Raw genomic sequence first — 26058 nt, 5'->3', positions numbered from 1 at the left:
TTCTAGTAAATAGGAGCATTATTATAGTAGTTATATTCTTGTACATAGGAGCAGTATTATAGTAGTTATATTCTTGTACATAGGGGGCAGTATTATAGTAGTTATATTCTTGTACATAGGGGCAGTATTATAGTAGTTATATTCTTCTATATAGGGGCAGTATTATAGTAGTTATATTCTTGTACTCAGGAGCAGTATTATAGTAGTTATATTCTTGTACATACGGGCAGTATTATAGTAGTTATATTCTTGTACATAGGAGCAGTATTATTAGAGTTATATTCTTGTACATAGGGGGCAGTATTATAGTAGTTATATTCTTGTACATAGGGGGCAGTATTATAGTAGTTATATTCTTGTACATAGGAGCAGTATTATAGTAGTTATATTCTTGTACATAGGGGGCAGTATTATAGTAGTTATATTCTTGTACATAGGAGCAGTATTATAGTAGTTATATTGTACATAGGAGCATTATTATAGTAGTTATATTCTTGTACATATGAGCAGTATTATAGTAGTTATATTCTTGTATATAGGAGCAGTATTATAGTAGTTATATTCTTGTACATAGGAGCATTATTATAGTAGTTATATTCTTGTACATAGGAGCAGTATTATAGTAGTTATATTCTTGCACATAGGGGGCAGTATTATAGTAGTTATATTCTTGTATATAGGAGCAGTATTATAGTAGTTATATTCTTGTACATAGGAGCATTATTATAGTAGTTATATTCTTGTACATAGGAGCAGTATTATAGTAGTTATATTCTTGTACATAGGGGGCAGTATTATAGTAGTTATATTCTTGTACATAGGGGCAGTATTATAGTAGTTATATTCTTGTACATAGGGGGCAGTATTATAGTAGCTCTATTCTTGTACATAGGAGCAGTATTATTATAGTTATATTCTTGTACATAGGAGCAATGTTATAGTAGTTATATTCCTGTACATAGGAGCAGTATTATAGTAGTTATATCCTTGTACATAGGAGCAGTATTATAGTAGTTATATTCTTGTACATAGGAGCAGTATTATACTAGTTATATTCCTGTACATAGGGGCAGTATTATAGTAATTATTTTCTTGTACATAGGAGCAGTATTATAGTAGTTATATTCTTGTACTCAGTAGCAGTATTATAGTAGTTATATTCTTGTACATACGGGCAGTATTATAGTGGTTATATTCTTGTACATAGGAGCAGTATTATTATAGTTATATTCTTGTACATAGGGGGCAGTATTATAGTAGTTATATTCTTGTACATAGGGGGCAGTATTATAGTATTTATATTCTTGTACATAGGAGCAGTATTATAGTAGTTATATTCTTGTACATATGGGGCAGTATTATAGTACTTATATTCTTGTACATAGGAGCAGTATTATAGTAGTTATATTCTTGTACATAGGGGGCAGTATTGTAGCAGTTATATTCTTGTACATAGAGGCAGTATTATAGTAGTTATATTCTTGTACATAGGAGCAATATTATAGTAGTTATATTCCTGTACATACTGTAGGAGCAGTATTATAGTAATTATTTTCTAGTACATAGAAGCAGTATTATAGTAGTTATATTCTTGTACATAGGGGGCAGTATTGTAGCAGTTATATTCTTGTACACAGAGGCAGTATTATAGTAGTTATATTCTTGTATATTGGAGCAGTATTATAGTAGTTATATTCTTGTACATAGGAGCAGTATTATACTAGTTATATTCTTGTACATAGGGGGCAGTATTATTTTAGTTATATTCTTGTACATAGGGGCAGTATTATAGTAGTTATATTCTTGTATATAGGGGCAGTATTATAGTAGTTATATTCTTGTACTCAGGAGCAGTATTATAGTAGTTATATTCTTGTACATACGGGCAGTATTATAGTAGTTATATTCTTGTACATAGGAGCAGTATTATTATAGTTATATTCTTGTACATAAGGGGCAGTATTATAGTAGTTATATTCTTGTACATAGGGGGCAGTATTATAGTAGTTATATTCTTGTACATAGGAGCAGTATTATAGTAGTTATATTCTTGTACATAGGGGGCAGTATTATAGTAGTTATATTCTTGTACATAGGAGCAGTATTATAGTAGTTATATTCTTGTACATAGGAGCATTATTATAGTAGTTATATTCTTGTACATATGAGCAGTATTATAGTAGTTATATTCTTGTATATAGGAGCAGTATTATAGTAGTTATATTCTTGTACATAGGAGCATTATTATAGTAGTTATATTCTTGTACAAAGGAGCAGTATTATAGTAGTTATATTCTTGTACATAGGGGGCAGTATTATAGTAGTTATATTCTTGTATGTAGGAGCAGTATTATAGTAGTTATATTCTTGTACATAGGAGCATTATTATAGTAGTTATATTCTTGTACATAGGAGCAGTATTATAGTAGTTATATTCTTGTACATAGGGGGCAGTATTATAGTAGTTATATTCTTGTACATAGGGGCAGTATTATAGTAGTTATATTCTTGTACATAGGGGGCAGTATTATAGTAGCTATATTCTTGTACATAGGAGCAGTATTATTATAGTTATATTCTTGTACATAGGAGCAGTATTATAGTAGTTATATCCTTGTACATAGGAGCAGTATTATAGTAGTTATATTCTTGTACATAGGAGCAGTATTATACTAGTTATATTCTTGTACATAGGGGCAGTATTATAGTAATTATTTTCTTGTACATAGGAGCAGTATTATAGTAGTTATATTCTTGTACTCAGGAGCAGAATTATAGTAGTTATATTCTTGTACATACAGGCAGTATTATAGTGGTTATATTCTTGTACATAGGAGCAGTATTATTATAGTTATATTCTTGTACATAGGGGGCAGTTTTATAGTAGTTATATTCTTGTACATAGGGGGCAGTATTATAGTAGTTATATTCTTGTACATAGGAGCAGTATTATAGTAGTTATATTCTTGTACATATGGGGCAGTATTATAGTAGTTATATTCTTGTACATAGGAGCAGTATTATAGTAGTTATATTCTTGTACATAGGGGGCAGTATTGTAGTAGTTATATTCCTGTACATAGGAGCAGTATTATAGTAGTTATATTCTTGTACATAGGAGCAGTATTATAGTAGTTATATTCTTGTACATAGGGGCAGTATTATAGTAGTTATATTCTTGTATATAGGAGGCAGTATTATAGTAGTTATATTCTTGTACATAGGGGGCAGTATTATAGTAGTTAGATTCTTGTACATAGGGAGCAGTATTATAGTAGTTATATTCTTGTACATAGGAGCAGTATTATAGTAGTTATATTCTTGTACATATGGGGCAGTATTATAGTAGTAATATTCTTGTACATAGGAGCAGTATTATAGTAGTTATATTCTTGTACATAGGGGGCAGTATTGTAGCAGTTATATTCTTGAACATAGAGGCAGTATTATAGTAGTTATATTCTTGTACATAGGAGCAATATTATAGTAGTTATATTCCTGTACATACTGTAGGAGCAGTATTATAGTAATTATTTTCTAGTCCATAGAAGCAGTATTATAGTAGTTATATTCTTGTACATAGGGGGCAGTATTGTAGCAGTTATATTCTTGTACACAGAGGCAGTATTATAGTAGTTATATTCTTGTACATAGGAGCAGTATTATACTAGTTATATTCTTGTACATAGGGGGCAGTATTATTTTAGTTATATTCTTGTACATAGGGGCAGTATTATAGTAGTTATATTCTTGTATATAGGGGCAGTATTATAGTAGTTATATTCTTGTACTCAGGAGCAGTATTATAGTAGTTATATTCTTGTACATACGGGCAGTATTATAGTAGTTATATTCTTGTACATAGGAGCAGTATTATAGTAGTTATATTCTTGTACATAGGAGCATTATTATAGTAGTTATATTCTTGTACATATGAGCAGTATTATAGTAGTTATATTCTTGTATATAGGAGCAGAATTATAGTAGTTATATTCTTGTACATAGGAGCATTATTATAGTAGTTATATTCTTGTACATAGGAGCAGTATTATAGTAGTTATATTCTTGTACATAGGGGGCAGTATTATAGTAGTTATATTCTTGTATGTAGGAGCAGTATTATAGTAGTTATATTCTTGTACATAGGAGCATTATTATAGTAGTTATATTCTTGTACATAGGAGCAGTATTATAGTAGTTATATTCTTGTACATAGGGGGCAGTATTATAGTAGTTATATTCTTGTATATAGGAGCAGTATTATAGTAGTTATATTCTTGTACATAGGGGGCAGTATTATAGTAGCTATATTCTTGTACATAGGAGCAGTATTATTATAGTTATATTCTTGTACTTAGGAGCAGTATTATAGTAGTTATATCCTTGTACATAGGAGCAGTATTATAGTAGTTATATTCTTGTACATAGGAGCAGTATTATACTAGTTATATTCTTGTACATAGGGGCAGTATTATAGTAATTATTTTCTTGTACATAGGAGCAGTATTATAGTAGTTATATTCTTGTACTCAGGAGCAGAATTATAGTAGTTATATTCTTGTACATACAGGCAGTATTATAGTGGTTATATTCTTGTACATAGGAGCAGTATTATTATAGTTATATTCTTGTACATAGGGGGCAGTTTTATAGTAGTTATATTCTTGTACATAGGGGGCAGTATTATTGTAGTTATATTCTTGTACATAGGAGCAGTATTATAGTAGTTATATTCTTGTACATATGGGGCAGTATTATAGTAGTTATATTCTTGTACATAGGAGCAGTATTATAGTAGTTATATTCTTGTACATAGGGGGCAGTATTGTAGTAGTTATATTCCTGTACATAGGAGCAGTATTATAGTAGTTATATTCTTGTACATAGGAGCAGTATTATAGTAGTTATATTCTTGTACATAGGGGCAGTGTTATAGTAGTTATATTCTTGTATATAGGAGGCAGTATTATAGTAGTTATATTCTTGTACATAGGGGGCAGTATTATAGTAGTTAGATTCTTGTACATAGGGAGCAGTATTATAGTAGTTAGATTCTTGTGCATAGGAGCAGTATTATAGTAGTTATATTCTTGTACATATGGGGCAGTATTATAGTAGTTATATTCTTGTACATAGGAGCAGTATTATAGTAGTTATATTCTTGTACATAGGGGGCAGTATTATAGTAGTTATATTCTTGTACATAGGAGCGGTATTATAGTAGTTATATTCTTGTACATAGGAGCAGTATTATAGTAGTTATATTCTTGTACATAGGAGCATTATTATAGTAGTTATATTCTTGTACATATGAGCAGTATTATAGTAGTTATATTCTTGTATATAGGAGCAGTATTATAGTAGTTATATTCTTGTATATAGGAGCATTATTATAGTAGTTATATTCTTGTACATAGGAGCAGTATTATAGTAGTTATATTCTTGTACATAGGGGGCAGTATTATAGTAGTTATATTCTTGTATGTAGGAGCAGTATTATAGTAGTTATATTCTTGTACATAGGAGCATTATTATAGTAGTTATATTCTTGTACATAGGAGCAGTATTATAGTAGTTATATTCTTGTACATAGGGGGCAGTATTATAGTAGTTATATTCTTGTACATAGGGGGCAGTATTATAGTAGCTATATTCTTGTACATAGGAGCAGTATTATTATAGTTATATTCTTGTACTTAGGAGCAGTATTATAGTAGTTATATCCTTGTACATAGGAGCAGTATTATAGTAATTATATTCTTGTACATAGGAGCAGTATTATACTAGTTATATTCTTGTACATAGGGGCAGTATTATAGTAATTATTTTCTTGTACATAGGAGCAGTATTATAGTAGTTATATTCTTGTACTCAGGAGCAGAATTATAGTAGTTATATTCTTGTACATACAGGCAGTATTATAGTGGTTATATTCTTGTACATAGGAGCAGTATTATTATAGTTATATTCTTGTACATAGGGGGCAGTTTTATAGTAGTTATATTCTTGTACATAGGGGGCAGTATTATTATAGTTATATTCTTGTACATAGGAGCAGTATTATAGTAGTTATATTCTTGTACATATGGGGCAGTATTATAGTAGTTATATTCTTGTACATAGGAGCAGTATTATAGTAGTTATATTCTTGTACATAGGGGGCAGTATTGTAGTAGTTATATTCCTGTTCATAGGAGCAGTATTATAGTAGTTATATTCTTGTACATAGGAGCAGTATTATAGTAGTTATATTCTTGTACATAGGGGCAGTGTTATAGTAGTTATATTCTTGTATATAGGAGGCAGTATTATAGTAGTTATATTCTTGTACATAGGGGGCAGTATTATAGTAGTTAGATTCTTGTACATAGGGAGCAGTATTATAGTAGTTATATTCTTGTGCATAGGAGCAGTATTATAGTAGTTATATTCTTGTACATATGGGGCAGTATTATAGTAGTTATATTCTTGTACATAGGAGCAGTATTATAGTAGTTATATTCTTGTACATAGGGGCAGTATTATAGTAGTTATATTCTTGTACATAGGAGCGGTATTATAGTAGTTATATTCTTGTACATAGGAGCAGTATTATAGTAGTTATATTCTTGTACATAGGAGCATTATTATAGTAGTTATATTCTTGTACATATGAGCAGTATTATAGTAGTTATATTCTTGTATATAGGAGCAGTATTATAGTAGTTATATTCTTGTATATAGGAGCATTATTATAGTAGTTATATTCTTGTACATAGGAGCAGTATTATAGTAGTTATATTCTTGTACATAGGGGGCAGTATTATAGTAGTTATATTCTTGTATGTAGGAGCAGTATTATAGTAGTTATATTCTTGTACATAGGAGCATTATTATAGTAGTTATATTCTTGTACATAGGAGCAGTATTATAGTAGTTATATTCTTGTACATAGGGGGCAGTATTATAGTAGTTATATTCTTGTACATAGGGGCAGTATTATAGTAGCTATATTCTTGTACATAGGAGCAGTATTATACTAGTTATATTCTTGCACATAGGGGCAGTATTATAGTAATTATTTTCTTGTACATAGGAGCAGTATTATAGTAGTTATATTCTTGTACTCAGGAGCAGAATTATAGTAGTTATATTCTTGTACATACAGGCAGTATTATAGTGGTTATATTCTTGTACATAGGAGCAGTATTATTATAGTTATATTCTTGTACATAGGGGGCAGTTTTATATTAGTTATATTCTTGTACATAGGGGGCAGTATTATAGTAGTTATATTCTTGTACATAGGAGCAGTATTATAGTAGTTATATTCTTGTACATATGGGGCAGTATTATAGTAGTTATATTCTTGTACATAGGAGCAGTATTATAGTAGTTATATTCTTGTACATAGGGGGCAGTATTGTAGTAGTTATATTCCTGTACATAGGAGCAGTATTATAGTAGTTATATTCTTGTACATAGGAGCAGTATTATAGTAGTTATATTCTTGTACATATTGGCAGTATTATAGTAGTTATATTCTTGTATATAGGAGGCAGTATTATAGTAGTTATATTCTTGTACATAGGGGGCACTATTATAGTAGTTAGATTCTTGTACATAGGGAGCAGTATTATAGTAGTTATATTCTTGTACATAGGAGCAGTATTATAGTAGTTATATTCTTGTACATATGGGGCAGTATTATAGTAGTTATATTCTTATACATAGGAGCAGTATTATAGTAGTTATATTCTTGTACATAGGGGGCAGTATTGTAGCAGTTATATTCTTGTACATAGGAGCAATATTATAGTAGTTATATTCCTGTACATACTGTAGGAGCAGTATTATAGTAATTATTTTCTAGTCCATAGAAGCAGTATTATAGTAGTTATATTCTTGTACATAGGGGGCAGTATTGTAGCAGTTATATTCTTGTACACAGAGGCAGTATTATAGTAGTTATATTCTTGTACATAGGAGCAGTATTATACTAATTATATTCTTGTACATAGGGGGCAGTATTATTTTAGTTATATTCTTGTACATAGGGGCAGTATTATAGTAGTTATATTCTTGTATATAGGGGCAGTATTATAGTAATTATATTCTTGTACTCAGGAGCAGTATTATAGTAGTTATATTCTTGTACATACGGGCAGTATTATAGTAGTTATATTCTTGTACATAGGAGCAGTATTATTATAGTTATATTCTTGTACATAAGGGGCAGTATTATAGTAGTTATATTGTACATAGGGGGCAGTATTATAGTAGTTATATTCTTGTACATAGGAGCAGTATTATTGTAGTTATATTCTTGTACATAGGGGGCAGTATTATAGTAGTTATATTCTTGTACATAGGAGCAGTATTATAGTAGTTATATTCTTGTACATAGGAGCAGTATTATAGTAGTTATATTCTTGTACATAGGAGCATTATTATAGTAGTTATATTCTTGTACATATGAGCAGTATTATAGTAGTTATATTCTTGTATATAGGAGCAGTATTATAGTAGTTATATTCTTGTACATAGGAGCATTATTATAGTAGTTATATTCTTGTACATAGGAGCAGTATTATAGTAGTTATATTCTTGTACATAGGGGGCAGTATTATAGTAGTTATATTCTTGTATGTAGGAGCAGTATTATAGTAGTTATATTCTTGTACATAGGATTATTATTATAGTAGTTATATTCTTGTACATAGGAACAGTATTATAGTAGTTATATTCTTGTACATAGGGGGCAGTATTATAGTAGTTATATTCTTGTACATAGGGGCAGTATTATAGTAGTTATATTCTTGTACATAGGGGGCAGTATTATAGTAGCTATATTCTTGTACATAGGAGCAGTATTATTATAGTTATATTCTTGTACATAGGAGCAGTATTATAGTAGTTATATCCTTGTACATAGGAGCAGTATTATAGTAATTATATTCTTGTACATAGGAGCAGTATTATACTAGTTATATTCTTGTACATAGGGGCAGTATTATAGTAATTATTTTCTTGTACATAGGAGCAGTATTATAGTAGTTATATTCTTGTACTCAGGAGCAGAATTATAGTAGTTATATTCTTGTACATACAGGCAGTATTATAGTGGTTATATTCTTGTACATAGGAGCAGTATTATTATAGTTATATTCTTGTACATAGGGGGCAGTTTTATAGTAGTTATATTCTTGTACATAGGGGGCAGTATTATTATAGTTATATTCTTGTACATAGGAGCAGTATTATAGTAGTTATATTCTTGTACATATGGGGCAGTATTATAGTAGTTATATTCTTGTACATAGGAGCAGTATTATAGTAGTTATATTCTTGTACATAGGGGGCAGTATTGTAGTAGTTATATTCCTGTTCATAGGAGCAGTATTATAGTAGTTATATTCTTGTACATAGGAGCAGTATTATAGTAGTTATATTCTTGTACATAGGGGCAGTGTTATAGTAGTTATATTCTTGTATATAGGAGGCAGTATTATAGTAGTTATATTCTTGTACATAGGGGGCAGTATTATAGTAGTTAGATTCTTGTACATAGGGAGCAGTATTATAGTAGTTATATTCTTGTGCATAGGAGCAGTATTATAGTAGTTATATTCTTGTACATATGGGGCAGTATTATAGTAGTTATATTCTTGTACATAGGAGCAGTATTATAGTAGTTATATTCTTGTACATAGGGGCAGTATTATAGTAGTTATATTCTTGTACATAGGAGCGGTATTATAGTAGTTATATTCTTGTACATAGGAGCAGTATTATAGTAGTTATATTCTTGTACATAGGAGCATTATTATAGTAGTTATATTCTTGTACATATGAGCAGTATTATAGTAGTTATATTCTTGTATATAGGAGCAGTATTATAGTAGTTATATTCTTGTATATAGGAGCATTATTATAGTAGTTATATTCTTGTACATAGGGGGCAGTATTATAGTAGTTATATTCTTGTATGTAGGAGCAGTATTATAGTAGTTATATTCTTGTACATAGGAGCATTATTATAGTAGTTATATTCTTGTACATAGGAGCAGTATTATAGTAGTTATATTCTTGTACATAGGGGGCAGTATTATAGTAGTTATATTCTTGTACATAGGGGCAGTATTATAGTAGCTATATTCTTGTACATAGGAGCAGTATTATACTAGTTATATTCTTGTACATAGGGGCAGTATTATAGTAATTATTTTCTTGTACATAGGAGCAGTATTATAGTAGTTATATTCTTGTACTCAGGAGCAGAATTATAGTAGTTATATTCTTGTACATACAGGCAGTATTATAGTGGTTATATTCTTGTACATAGGAGCAGTATTATTATAGTTATATTCTTGTACATAGGGGGCAGTTTTATAGTAGTTATATTCTTGTACATAGGGGGCAGTATTATAGTAGTTATATTCTTGTACATAGGAGCAGTATTATAGTAGTTATATTCTTGTACATATGGGGCAGTATTATAGTAGTTATATTCTTGTACATAGGAGCAGTATTATAGTAGTTATATTCTTGTACATAGGGGGCAGTATTGTAGTAGTTATATTCCTGTACATAGGAGCAGTATTATAGTAGTTATATTCTTGTACATAGGAGCAGTATTATAGTAGTTATATTCTTGTACATATTGGCAGTATTATAGTAGTTATATTCTTGTATATAGGAGGCAGTATTATAGTAGTTATATTCTTGTACATAGGGGGCACTATTATAGTAGTTAGATTCTTGTACATAGGGAGCAGTATTATAGTAGTTATATTCTTGTACATAGGAGCAGTATTATAGTAGTTATATTCTTGTACATATGGGGCAGTATTATAGTAGTTATATTCTTGTACATAGGAGCAGTATTATAGTAGTTATATTCTTGTACATAGGGGGCAGTATTGTAGCAGTTATATTCTTGTACATAGGAGCAATATTATAGTAGTTATATTCCTGTACATACTGTAGGAGCAGTATTATAGTAATTATTTTCTAGTCCATAGAAGCAGTATTATAGTAGTTATATTCTTGTACATAGGGGGCAGTATTGTAGCAGTTATATTCTTGTACACAGAGGCAGTATTATAGTAGTTATATTCTTGTACATAGGAGCAGTATTATACTAATTATATTCTTGTACATAGGGGGCAGTATTATTTTAGTTATATTCTTGTACATAGGGGCAGTATTATAGTAGTTATATTCTTGTATATAGGGGCAGTATTATAGTAATTATATTCTTGTACTCAGGAGCAGTATTATAGTAGTTATATTCTTGTACATACGGGCAGTATTATAGTAGTTATATTCTTGTACATAGGAGCAGTATTATTATAGTTATATTCTTGTACATAAGGGGCAGTATTATAGTAGTTATATTGTACATAGGGGGCAGTATTATAGTAGTTATATTCTTGTACATAGGAGCAGTATTATTGTAGTTATATTCTTGTACATAGGGGGCAGTATTATAGTAGTTATATTCTTGTACATAGGAGCAGTATTATAGTAGTTATATTCTTGTACATAAGAGCAGTATTATAGTAGTTATATTCTTGTACATAGGAGCATTATTATAGTAGTTATATTCTTGTACATATGAGCAGTATTATAGTAGTTATATTCTTGTATATAGGAGCAGTATTATAGTAGTTATATTCTTGTACATAGGAGCATTATTATAGTAGTTATATTCTTGTACATAGGAGCAGTATTATAGTAGTTATATTCTTGTACATAGGGGGCAGTATTATAGTAGTTATATTCTTGTATGTAGGAGCAGTATTATAGTAGTTATATTCTTGTACATAGGAGCATTATTATAGTAGTTATATTCTTGTACATAGGAGCAGTATTATAGTAGTTATATTCTTGTACATAGGGGGCAGTATTATAGTAGTTATATTCTTGTACATAGGGGCAGTATTATAGTAGTTATATTCTTGTACATAGGGGGCAGTATTATAGTAGCTATATTCTTGTACATAGGAGCAGTATTATTATAGTTATATTCTTGTACATAGGAGCAGTATTATAGTAGTTATATCCTTGTACATAGGAGCAGTATTATAGTAGTTATATTCTTGTACATAGGAGCAGTATTATACTAGTTATATTCTTGTACATAGGGGCAGTATTATAGTAATTATTTTCTTGTACATAGGAGCAGTATTATAGTAGTTATATTCTTGTACTCAGGAGCAGAATTATAGTAGTTATATTCTTGTACATACAGGCAGTATTATAAGGGTTATATTCTTGTACATAGGAGCAGTATTATTATAGTTATATTCTTGTACATAGGGGGCAGTTTTATAGTAGTTATATTCTTGTACATAGGGGGCAGTATTATAGTAGTTATATTCTTGTACATAGGAGCAGTATTATAGTAGTTATATTCTTGTACATATGGGGCAGTATTATAGTAGTTATTTTCTTGTACATAGGAGCAGTATTATAGTAGTTATATTCTTGTACATAGGGGGCAGTATTGTAGTAGTTATATTCCTGTACATAGGAGCAGTATTATAGTAGTTATATTCTTGTACATAGGAGCAGTATTATAGTAGTTATATTCTTGTACATAGGGGCAGTATTATAGTAGTTATATTCTTGTATATAGGAGGCAGTATTATAGTAGTTATATTCTTGTACATAGGGGGCAGTATTATAGTAGTTAGATTCTTGTACATAGGGAGCAGTATTATAGTAGTTATATTCTTGTACATAGGAGCAGTATTATAGTAGTTATATTCTTGTACATATGGGGCAGTATTATAGTAGTTATATTCTTGTACATAGGAGCAGTATTATAGTAGTTATATTCTTGTACATAGGGGGCAGTATTGTAGCAGTTATATTCTTGTACATAGGAGCAATATTATAGTAGTTATATTCCTGTACATACTGTAGGAGCAGTATTATAGTAATTATTTTCTAGTCCATAGAAGCAGTATTATAGTAGTTATATTCTTGTACATAGGGGGCAGTATTGTAGCAGTTATATTCTTGTACACAGAGGCAGTATTATAGTAGTTATATTCTTGTACATAGGAGCAGTATTATACTAATTATATTCTTGTACATAGGGGGCAGTATTATTTTAGTTATATTCTTGTACATAGGGGCAGTATTATAGTAGTTATATTCTTGTATATAGGGGCAGTATTATAGTAATTATATTCTTGTACTCAGGAGCAGTATTATAGTAGTTATATTCTTGTACATACGGGCAGTATTATAGTAGTTATATTCTTGTACATAGGAGCAGTATTATTATAGTTATATTCTTGTACATAAGGGGCAGTATTATAGTAGTTATATTGTACATAGGGGGCAGTATTATAGTAGTTATATTCTTGTACATAGGAGCAGTATTATTGTAGTTATATTCTTGTACATAGGGGGCAGTATTATAGTAGTTATATTCTTGTACATAGGAGCAGTATTATAGTAGTTATATTCTTGTACATAGGAGCAGTATTATAGTAGTTATATTCTTGTACATAGGAGCATTATTATAGTAGTTATATTCTTGTACATATGAGCAGTATTATAGTAGTTATATTCTTGTATATAGGAGCAGTATTATAGTAGTTATATTCTTGTACATAGGAGCATTATTATAGTAGTTATATTCTTGTACATAGGAGCAGTATTATAGTAGTTATATTCTTGTACATAGGGGGCAGTATTATAGTAGTTATATTCTTGTATGTAGGAGCAGTATTATAGTAGTTATATTCTTGTACATAGGAGCATTATTATAGTAGTTATATTCTTGTACATAGGAGCAGTATTATAGTAGTTATATTCTTGTACATAGGGGGCAGTATTATAGTAGTTATATTCTTGTACATAGGGGCAGTATTATAGTAGTTATATTCTTGTACATAGGGGGCAGTATTATAGTAGCTATATTCTTGTACATAGGAGCAGTATTATTATAGTTATATTCTTGTACATAGGAGCAGTATTATAGTAGTTATATCCTTGTACATAGGAGCAGTATTATAGTAGTTATATTCTTGTACTCAGGAGCAGAATTATAGTAGTTATATTCTTGTACATACAGGCAGTATTATAGTGGTTATATTCTTGTACATAGGAGCAGTATTATTATAGTTATATTCTTGTACATAGGGGGCAGTTTTATAGTAGTTATATTCTTGTACATAGGGGGCAGTATTATTATAGTTATATTCTTGTACATAGGAGCAGTATTATAGTAGTTATATTCTTGTACATATGGGGCAGTATTATAGTAGTTATATTCTTGTACATAGGAGCAGTATTATAGTAGTTATATTCTTGTACATAGGGGGCAGTATTGTAGTAGTTATATTCCTGTTCATAGGAGCAGTATTATAGTAGTTATATTCTTGTACATAGGAGCAGTATTATAGTAGTTATATTCTTGTACATAGGGGCAGTGTTATAGTAGTTATATTCTTGTATATAGGAGGCAGTATTATAGTAGTTATATTCTTGTACATAGGGGGCAGTATTATAGTAGTTAGATTCTTGTACATAGGGAGCAGTATTATAGTAGTTATATTCTTGTGCATAGGAGCAGTATTATAGTAGTTATATTCTTGTACATATGGGGCAGTATTATAGTAGTTATATTCTTGTACATAGGAGCAGTATTATAGTAGTTATATTCTTGTACATAGGGGCAGTATTATAGTAGTTATATTCTTGTACATAGGAGCGGTATTATAGTAGTTATATTCTTGTACATAGGAGCAGTATTATAGTAGTTATATTCTTGTACATAGGAGCATTATTATAGTAGTTATATTCTTGTACATATGAGCAGTATTATAGTAGTTATATTCTTGTATATAGGAGCAGTATTATAGTAGTTATATTCTTGTATATAGGAGCATTATTATAGTAGTTATATTCTTGCACATAGGGGGCAGTATTATAGTAGTTATATTCTTGTATGTAGGAGCAGTATTATAGTAGTTATATTCTTGTACATAGGAGCATTATTATAGTAGTTATATTCTTGTACATAGGAGCAGTATTATAGTAGTTATATTCTTGTACATAGGGGGCAGTATTATAGTAGTTATATTCTTGTACATAGGGGCAGTATTATAGTAGCTATATTCTTGTACATAGGAGCAGTATTATACTAGTTATATTCTTGTACATAGGGGCAGTATTATAGTAATTATTTTCTTGTACATAGGAGCAGTATTATAGTAGTTATATTCTTGTACTCAGGAGCAGAATTATAGTAGTTATATTCTTGTACATACAGGCAGTATTATAGTGGTTATATTCTTGTACATAGGAGCAGTATTATTATAGTTATATTCTTGTACATAGGGGGCAGTTTTATAGTAGTTATATTCTTGTACATAGGGGGCAGTATTATAGTAGTTATATTCTTGTACATAGGAGCAGTATTATAGTAGTTATATTCTTGTACATATGGGGCAGTATTATAGTAGTTATATTCTTGTACATAGGAGCAGTATTATAGTAGTTATATTCTTGTACATAGGGGGCAGTATTGTAGTAGTTATATTCCTGTACATAGGAGCAGTATTATAGTAGTTATATTCTTGTACATAGGAGCAGTATTATAGTAGTTATATTCTTGTACATATTGGCAGTATTATAGTAGTTATATTCTTGTATATAGGAGGCAGTATTATAGTAGTTATATTCTTGTACATAGGGGGCACTATTATAGTAGTTAGATTCTTGTACATAGGGAGCAGTATTATAGTAGTTATATTCTTGTACATAGGAGCAGTATTATAGTAGTTATATTCTTGTACATATGGGGCAGTATTATAGTAGTTATATTCTTGTACATAGGAGCAGTATTATAGTAGTTATATTCTTGTACATAGGGGGCAGTATTGTAGCAGTTATATTCTTGTACATAGGAGCAATATTATAGTAGTTATATTCCTGTACATACTGTAGGAGCAGTATTATAGTAATTATTTTCTAGTCCATAGAAGCAGTATTATAGTAGTTATATTCTTGTACATAGGGGGCAGTATTGTAGCAGTTATATTCTTGTACACAGAGGCAGTATTATAGTAGTTATATTCTTGTACATAGGAGCAGTATTATACTAATTATATTCTTGTACATAGGGGGCAGTATTATTTTAGTTATATTCTTGTACATAGGGGCAGTATTATAGTAGTTATATTCTTGTATATAGGGGCAGTATTATAGTAATTATATTCTTGTACTCAGGAGCAGTATTATAGTAGTTATATTCTTGTACATACGGGCAGTATTATAGTAGTTATATTCTTGTACATAGGAGCAGTATTATTATAGTTATATTCTTGTACATAAGGGGCAGTATTATAGTAGTTATATTGTACATAGGGGGCAGTATTATAGTAGTTATATTCTTGTACATAGGAGCAGTATTATTGTAGTTATATTCTTGTACATAGGGGGCAGTATTATAGTAGTTATATTCTTGTACATAGGAGCAGTATTATAGTAGTTATATTCTTGTACATAGGAGCATTATTATAGTAGTTATATTCTTGTACATATGAGCAGTATTATAGTAGTTATATTCTTGTATATAGGAGCAGTATTATAGTAGTTATATTCTTGTACATAGGAGCATTATTATAGTAGTTATATTCTTGTACATAGGAGCAGTATTATAGTAGTTATATTCTTGTACATAGGGGGCAGTATTATAGTAGTTATATTCTTGTATGTAGGAGCAGTATTATAGTAGTTATATTCTTGTACATAGGAGCATTATTATAGTAGTTATATTCTTGTACATAGGAGCAGTATTATAGTAGTTATATTCTTGTACATAGGGGGCAGTATTATAGTAGTTATATTCTTGTACATAGGGGCAGTATTATAGTAGTTATATTCTTGTACATAGGGGGCAGTATTATAGTAGCTATATTCTTGTACATAGGAGCAGTATTATTATAGTTATATTCTTGTACATAGGAGCAGTATTATAGTAGTTATATCCTTGTACATAGGAGCAGTATTATAGTAGTTATATTCTTGTACATAGGAGCAGTATTATACTAGTTATATTCTTGTACATAGGGGCAGTATTATAGTAATTATTTTCTTGTACATAGGAGCAGTATTATAGTAGTTATATTCTTGTACTCAGGAGCAGAATTATCGTAGTTATATTCTTGTACATACAGGCAGTATTATAAGGGTTATATTCTTGTACATAGGAGCAGTATTATTATAGTTATATTCTTGTACATAGGGGGCAGTTTTATAGTAGTTATATTCTTGTACATAGGGGGCAGTATTATAGTAGTTATATTCTTGTACATAGGAGCAGTATTATAGTAGTTATATTCTTGTACATATGGGGCAGTATTATAGTAGTTATTTTCTTGTACATAGGAGCAGTATTATAGTAGTTATATTCTTGTACATAGGGGGCAGTATTGTAGTAGTTATATTCCTGTACATAGGAGCAGTATTATAGTAGTTATATTCTTGTACATAGGAGCAGTATTATAGTAGTTATATTCTTGTACATAGGGGCAGTATTATAGTAGTTATATTCTTGTATATAGGAGGCAGTATTATAGTAGTTATATTCTTGTACATAGGGGGCAGTATTATAGTAGTTAGATTCTTGTACATAGGGAGCAGTATTATAGTAGTTATATTCTTGTACATAGGAGCAGTATTATAGTAGTTATATTCTTGTACATAGGGGGCAGTATTATAGTAGTTATATTCTTGTATGTAGGAGCAGTATTATAGTAGTTATATTCTTGTACATAGGAGCATTATTATAGTAGTTATATTCTTGTACATAGGAGCAGTATTATAGTAGTTATATTCTTGTACATAGGGGGCAGTATTATAGTAGTTATATTCTTGTATATAGGAGCAGTATTATAGTAGTTATATTCTTGTTCATAGGGGGCAGTATTATAGTAGCTATATTCTTGTACATAGGAGCAGTATTATTATAGTTATATTCTTGTACTTAGGAGCAGTATTATAGTAGTTATATCCTTGTACATAGGAGCAGTATTATACTAGTTATATTCTTGTACATAGGGGCAGTATTATAGTAATTATTTTCTTGTACATAGGAGCAGTATTATAGTAGTTATATTCTTGTACATACTGTAGGAGCAGTATTATAGTAATTATTTTCTAGTAAATAGAAGCAGTATTATAGTAGTTATATTCTTGTTATTTTATGTCTAATTAATATATTACATTGTGATTATGTTAGTGATTTATTTTTGTGAAATGGAGATTGTAGCCAAATTCTAAAGGATTTCTTGATTTTTTTTTCCTTCTAGGTTATGGGCATGCTGCTCCTGGCACGGATGCTGGCAAAGCGTTCTGCATGTTCTATGCCGTGCTAGGAATTCCTCTTACCCTGGTTATGTTTCAAAGCCTTGGTGAGCGAATGAACACCTTTGTGAAGTATCTCCTCAAAAGAATCAAGAAATGCTGCGGGATGAGAAGCACAGATGTTTCAATGGAGAACATGGTCACTGTGGGCTTCTTCTCATGCATGGGGACATTATGCATTGGAGCTGCAGCCTTTTCTCATTATGAAGATTGGAGCTTTTTCCAGGCATATTATTATTGCTTTATAACTTTAACTACAATAGGATTTGGAGACTATGTGGCCCTTCAGAAAAACAGGGCCCTGCAAAAGAAGCCAGTCTACGTGGCTTTTAGCTTTATGTACATTCTAGTGGGTTTGACGGTCATTGGGGCATTTCTAAACTTAGTTGTTCTCAGGTTTTTAACCATGAACAGTGAAGACGAAAGGAGAGATGCAGAGGAACGGGCATCTCTCGCTGGGAATCGGAGCAGCATGATCATCCACATCCAAGAAGACTCACAACATGGTCGGCCACGGTATAAGGCCGAAGTTACAGACCTTCAGTCAGTTTGTTCTTGCATGTGCTACAGGTCCCATGAGTACACCAGCAGGATGGTGTCTCAACAAAATTCGTTCGGTTCCAAGCTGAACCCACAGTACTTTCATTCTATATCTTACAAGATTGAAGAAATATCACCAAGCACATTAAAAAACAGTCTTTTCCCATCTCCCGTTAGTTCGATTTCTCCTGGGTTGCACAGCTTTACGGAAAACCACAGGCTAATGAAAAGGCGGAAGTCAATCTGAGACCACCGTCTTCTTTTGCCAAGGGTCACCTTTTTCTCTCTCTCTGCCCTGTAGTTTTTTTTTGTGAATTGAGACAGAGAGGGGGGCAAAAGAAACATGAGAAATTAACTAGCCTGCCTTCTCTGAGACTCATTCTTGAGCATGAAGCATGAGAACCTTCTACTCCAGCAAAGTATGCCTTACATTATGTCTAAATGGATTTTAGAGGATTTCGTAATACAAAAAAAAAAAAAAATTTTTACAAGTATCTAATCCAAAGTTGCACACAAAAGGGGGGCATTTGTGTGCCACTCATATTTATGAACTATAAAAACTTGTTTTGTTTGTTTTATTTTTATTTTACAAAAATTTTAAGGAAACAGGAGCAGGTGACGGGTAAACATTTAAGTCTGTGCAATCCCTCAAATATAAAAAAATATATATATCAGGTATTATTTACTTGAAAAAAAAACCTTGATTAATCTTGAGGTTACTCCCTTGTGTAAAAAAACTCCCCCAAAAACAAACCACAAAACTATTTTTCTTATTGCTATTTTTTATTGCCAGACGAAGCATGTGCATTAGGCAGTCTGTATGCCGGGTATAGCCTGATACATTTTCAAATACTAGATAGATTGTTTAAAAAATAGTTAAAAAAAGAAAGAGATAATGGTTCTTTCTAGCTTGCCAGTTCCAAAACAATTTTTACACAAGCATGCACTTTGTGAAACTGGTACGCATCCTAAAAAAATAAGCATATCATTTATAAGAAACCAGAATTTTTTCTTTTGTTTTCAAATTCTAATTTTATTTTCTTTGAACTTGAATTATCCATTTTGTTTGTCACTTAGTTCAAAAAATTTATAGCGCTCGGAGAGCTATTGGTTGAACTGAGTCATGAACTGTATTTTTTTTTCGCAATTTTATTAAAATACAAATATATTAATATACATAAATAATATTTTTGGTGCAGCAAGTACCTGCATGGATAAAATTATATTTTTAGGGAATGCTTGATAAAAGTTGGGTATATTTGGGTGGATGTACAATTTTTTTTTTAAAGTCAATAAAATAGAGACAGGGACTTCCTCGTTGTATGTATAACTGAAAAAAAGATTGTCCTTTATTGCTTTTTGATTTGTATATATTGGTTACAAGCCTTTGTCGGTCTCAGGAAGTGTTCAAGGGACATTATGCGCTGTTTTGACCTTCTCGAAGACTGGCAAAGGTTGCATATCCCTTTAGATGCCATATTGGCAAAGTGGGAGGGGGCGGGCAGAAATCTCTGATATAAGCCACATTGCTGGGTTTTTAAAGAGACTCGGAACTGCAATTTTTTTTTTGGGGGGCTTGCAAAAGCAGATTCCACTGGGTTTGATCAGTGTCTATAATAGATGCCGTCAGTTTGCTTTTGAAAAGCTGGATCTAAAAGTCTTTTTGCAGACATGTCGACTGGCTATATGTACTTGGCCAGCCCACAACCCATAGGATTTGATGCACTCAGTTTCAAAGCTTTGTACCTCATAAGAAATGATTAATATTTATGGGTTGCAATAAACTGTTCATATCTCTATCTTTCTGAAGTTGTCCTCTCCTGATTTCACAAAAAGTAAAAGAAATTCTTCATATTTAGGTTGGATTTTACTGGTGTCTTGGCTCCGACCAACTTTAAAGGATATACTATATTGATCAAAAAAAGAAAAAGTAGTGTTATCCTGATTGATCACATTATCCACTACATCACTATACATACAAAAACAGAAAAAAAAAAAAAAAATCAAAAAACAAAAAAAGATTATAAAGTATATATCATTGGCCAGGCCGGGATTCAATGTGTTGGGTGCGTCAGTAAGCCCATTGTCTTGACCAGGTATACAGATAATGTTTGTCCTTCTTAAATGCATATATTTGAGGCTATAACTCATTTTTAAAATTCGGTTCCATATAAAATGTTGCACCGTTCTTTTGCTTTTACAGGCTCTTTGTTTCCGTCCACATTTAACATAGAGTGAGCTGTGGTCATAAATCAGCTGAAAATTATTAAACAAAAGTCAGAAAGAGTTAGAAACTTTCCCATTAGACCGTCAGAATGAGCTCACCGACAGTTTCTCATTTAATTCATTCTGCATCCTGTAATAGTGCAACACAGAGGTTATAAAAGGCAAATTGTGCAAAACTTTTAATGGAGCCCAAATACAAAAATGATTTTAAGACAAAAACGCATGCATTTAAGAAAGCAAAATTGTCCCCACAGGTGGACAACACCTTTATGGCAACAAAATTAATTATTTTCCCAGGAAAATCAATGCCTAGCTATGATTCTAATGAAGTGTTAATTAATTTTGATTATCTCCAAATGTCAATAAAGGGCTAAATCAGTGTGGAAGACTGCACCTAATACCAACCAATGTGGGCTCCTGTAAACTAAATACCTTTACTCAACATTAGGTCCATTGAGGTATGTGCAAGCAACATCTTTTTAACTCGGGCAAAGTTTTTCAAGTTTCAGCAAAAGCCTGCGCTACAAAAGACGTCTTCAGTCTGTTCGAAGTGATGAAAAAAGGTTTTTCAATCCAGCAAAACAAAATAAAAGCAAAAATTCTATATTGTGACTTCATTAAAATAGTAGCACGGGCATAAAAATATCTGAGGAGTTTTGAGTCTGGCTGACTCTTAATCGTAGATATGAAATGATGATATATCTACAATTATCATTTATCCAGACTCGAAACACGTCAGAATACTTTTATTCCTGTGCTGCTATTTTAATGAAGTCACAATATAGAATTTTTGCTTTTATTTTGTTTTGCTGGATCGAAAAACCTTTTTTCATCACTTTGAACAAAGCTGCTTGATACCTAACAAGCTTTATCTGTACACATTGGAATGGATTGCCAGGAACCAAACTGAACAACATATACAGTTGAAAAGAGAAGTTTCCATCCACTATATAAAAAGACACAGACACATATTTTTCTCAATATCTGACATGAAATCAGAATAAATCTTTCCTATTTTAGGTCAATTAGGATTACCATCATTTGTAATATTTGCCAAATGGCAGAATAATGAGAGAGAGAGAATGTTTTAAGGCATTTTTATTACTAACTGCAAAGTCAAACATTTACATACATTTCATTAGTATTTGGTGCCATTGCCCTTAAACTGAATGACTTGGGTGAAACTTTTGGGATATCCTTCCACAAGCTTCTCACAATAGTTGGTCGGAATTTGGGCCGATTCCTCCTGGCAAAACTGGTGTAACAGATCCAGGTTTGTAGGTCGCCTTGCTCGCAGCCTTTTCAGCTTTGCCCATAAATTTTCAATAGGATTGAGATCAGGGCTTTGTGATGGCCTCTCCAAAACATTGACTTTGGTATCCTTAAGCCACTTTGTTACCATATTGGCAGTGTGCTTCGGGTCATTGTCCATTTGGAAGACCCATTTCCAACCAAGCTTTAACTTCCTGGCTGATGTCTTGAGATGTTGCTTCAGTATTGCCACATAATCTTCTTTTCTCATGGTGTCATCTATTTTGTGAAGTGCACCAGTCTCTCCTGCAGCAAAACAACCCCACAACATGATGCTGCCATCCCCGTGTTTCACAGTTGGGATGGTGTTCTTAGGCTTCCAAGCTTCTCCCTTTTTCCTCCAAACGTAACAATGGTCATTATGTCCAAAAAGTTCAATTTTAGTTTCATCAGACCACAGGACATGTCTCCAAAAATGAAGGTCTTTGTTCCTGTGCGCATTTGCAAACATTAATCTGGCTTTTTTATGTTTCTTTTGGAGTAATGTCTTCTTTCTGGCAGAGTGGCCTTTCAGCCCATGTTGATACAGTACTCGTTTCACTGTGGCTATTGACACAATCTTACCAGCTTCCGCCATCATCATCCCTGAACCTCAGTAATCTAGTACTGAGAAGGACCCCGATCACAACAATTGGGGACAGGACCGTATAAGCCAAACACAGTACAAGACGAACGAGACAGTACAAGGGGCAAACCCCAAACCACCTTGCATACAAAAACTTACACCACCACAACGGAGGGAACACCAACGGGTAAGGGGATAAAGAATAAAGCGAGGAAGGGAAAAAACCACACCGAGTAAACTTCGCTCCTAACTCCACAATACCACGTATCACTCTGATAGTCTGCATGAAAAGCTTTCACCGACAACTACCCTATCAGAACGGCAGGTATTTGAAGGAGTCCCAATACTGCAGAATTAACTGCAGCTGGGCGAGGCTGGGCCTCGTCTAGCACAGAGAGAGAGAATTAACTCCCTCCCTGCCGAAAAACACCAAGCACCAAAAACTCAGCTGCGAGAAGTCAGGCTGTGTAATCGCGACGATCTTCGTGGCGACACACCCGTGACAGTACCCCCCCTTCTACGAGGGGCCTCCGGACCCTCAGGGCCAGGTTTATCCGGGTGAGTCATGTGGAAGGCCCGAATTAATCGGTCTGCGTTAATATCCGACGCAGGAACCCACATCCTCTCCTCAGGACCATACCCCTTCCAATGAACCAGGTACTGAAGGGACCGGCGATTAAAACGTGAATCGATGACCTTCGATACCTGAAACTCCAAGTTACCATTGACCACCACAGGAGGAGGAGGTAAAGGTGACGGTATCACCGGCACCACATACCTTTTAAGCAAAGATCTGTGGAACACGTTGTGAATTTTAAAAGTAGAGGGGAGGTCAAGACGAAATGCCACCGGATTAATTATAGAGCAGATCCTATACGGCCCGATGAACCTGGGACCCAGTTTCCAGGAGGGAACCTTAAGTTTTATATTCTTGGTAGACAACCATACCCGATCGTTCACACTTAGGTCCGGACCAGACACTCTCTTCCTATCAGCCATACGTTTGTATCGGTTCCCCATAGAACTTAGATTATACAGCAACCCTTTCCATATCGAAGCGAGTGATGACGAAAATCGTTCCTCCTCAGGAACCCCCGAAGAGCCCCCCCTACTGAAAGTACAAAACTGGGGGTGAAAACCATATGCCCCAAAAAACGGGGACTTACCAGTGGACTCACTCCACCTATTATTAAGAGCAAACTCCGCCAGAGGTAAGAAAGAAGCCCAGTCCTCCTGGTTCTCTGACACAAAACACCGGAGATATGTCTCTAAACTCTGGTTCAGACGTTCCGTCTGACCATTGGTCTGAGGATGAAAAGCCGAAGAAAACGATAAATGCATCCCCCGCCGTGTACAAAATGCCCTCCAGAATTTGGACACAAACTGAGACCCCCGATCAGACACCACATCAGAGGGTACACCGTGAAGCCTTACAATCTCCCCAATGAACACCTGCGCAAGAGTTTTAGCATTAGGAAGAGCGATAAAATGTGCCATCTTGCTGAACCTGTCCACTACAACGAGTATGACCGTTTTACCCGAAGATGGCGGGAGATCCGTAATAAAGTCCATAGACAGATGAGTCCAAGGACGCTCCGGGATCTTCAAAGGTAAGAGAGCCCCAGGCGGACGGGTACGTGGGGTCTTAGAGCGCGCACAAACCACACAGGACGCAACAAAAGTTCCCACCTCCCTATGTAAATTAGGCCACCAAAACCGACGCGAAAGGAGATCCACAGTTGCTTTACTCCCTGGGTGTCCTGCCAAAGCTGAGTTATGGTGTGCCTCGATCACCTTTTGTCGCAACTGATCTGGAACAAACAGTCTCCCAGGAGGTCCAACAGGGGCGTCCCCCTGAGCCTCCAATACTTCCTCCTCAAGCTCAGAGAATACTGCCGACACCACCACCCCCTCCTGAAGGATAGGAACTGGGTCATCCGTATTCCCGGCCCCAGGGAAACTACGAGATAAGGCATCCGCCTTTACATTTTTTGATCCAGGACGATATGTGACGACAAAATTAAACCTGGTAAAAAACAATGACCACCTAGCTTGTCTGGGATTCAGACATTTTGCGGACTCCAGATATAGCAGGTTCTTGTGATGGGTGATGACGGTGACCGGATGGATAGCCCCCTCCAAAAAATGGCGCCACTCCTCAAAAGCTAACTTAATGTCCAAGAGTTCCCTATTGCCGACATCGTAATTCCTCTCAGCGGACGACAATTTTTTAGAGAAAAAAGCGCACGGACGCCATTTACCAGGAGACGAACCTTGTGATAATACTGCCCCTACCCCTACCTCAGAAGCGTCTACCTCTACAATGAATGGCTGTGACGCATCAGATTGAATGAGTATGGGTGCCGAGGCAAAACATTTTTTCAAGGAGGAGAAAGCTTGACAAGCCTTGTCAGACCACCTAGAAAAATCCGTCCCTTTTTTTGTCATGTCTGTGAGAGGTTTAACCATGGACGAGAAATTGCGAATGAATTTCCGGTAATAATTAGCAAACCCCAGAAAACGTTGTAGTGCCTTAAGATTCTCTGGCAGATCCCACTGAAGAACTGCCCGCACTTTCCCAGGGTCCATACGAAAACCAGACGCTGACACCAGGAAGCCTAGAAACTGGAGTTCCTGAACGGCGAACACACACTTTTCCCACTTGGCGTACAGTTTATTATCCCGCAAGATCTGTAACACCTGCCTAACATGCTCCTGATGAGACACAAGATCAGGCGAGTAAATTAAGATGTCATCCAGATAAATAACAACAAACTGACCCACCAGGCAGCGAAAAATGTCATTAACAAAGTGTTGGAACACCGCCAGGGCATTAGTCAGACCAAATGGCATGACAAGGTTCTCATAATGTCCCTCCGGAGTGTTAAAAGCCGTCTTCCACTCATCTCCTCCTTCATCCTAATCAGATTGTACGCCCCCCTGAGATCCAATTTAGAGAACAATTTGGCGCCCACGATTTGATTGAAGAGATCGGGGATAAGTGGGAGCGGATACGGATCTCGGACCGTAATCCGATTAAGTTC

The 26058-nt window shown here is 33.4% G+C and overlaps 1 protein-coding gene across 1 annotated transcript in view; it reads left to right on the top strand.

Moving 5' to 3' along the window:
• KCNK9 (potassium two pore domain channel subfamily K member 9) overlaps positions 1 to 19651 on the top strand; it is a 350358-nt gene extending 330707 nt beyond the window's left edge. Inside the window, exon 2 of the mRNA XM_073679925.1 lies at positions 18318 to 19651. Coding sequence (XP_073536026.1) covers positions 18318 to 19159 — 842 coding nt within the window. The 3' untranslated portion in view covers positions 19160 to 19651. The remainder of the gene's footprint in view (positions 1 to 18317) is intronic.
• Positions 19652 to 26058: the final 6407 nt, after the last annotated feature.

This window comes from Phyllobates terribilis, unplaced genomic scaffold (assembly GCF_046119375.1).
Source record: "Phyllobates terribilis strain yellow unplaced genomic scaffold, ASM4611937v1 Scaffold_4__5_contigs__length_816908805, whole genome shotgun sequence".
Lineage (NCBI taxonomy): Eukaryota > Metazoa > Chordata > Amphibia > Anura > Dendrobatidae > Phyllobates > Phyllobates terribilis.
The sequence above is the reverse complement of the archived record's forward strand: the minus strand, read 5'-3'. Positions and strand labels throughout refer to the sequence as shown.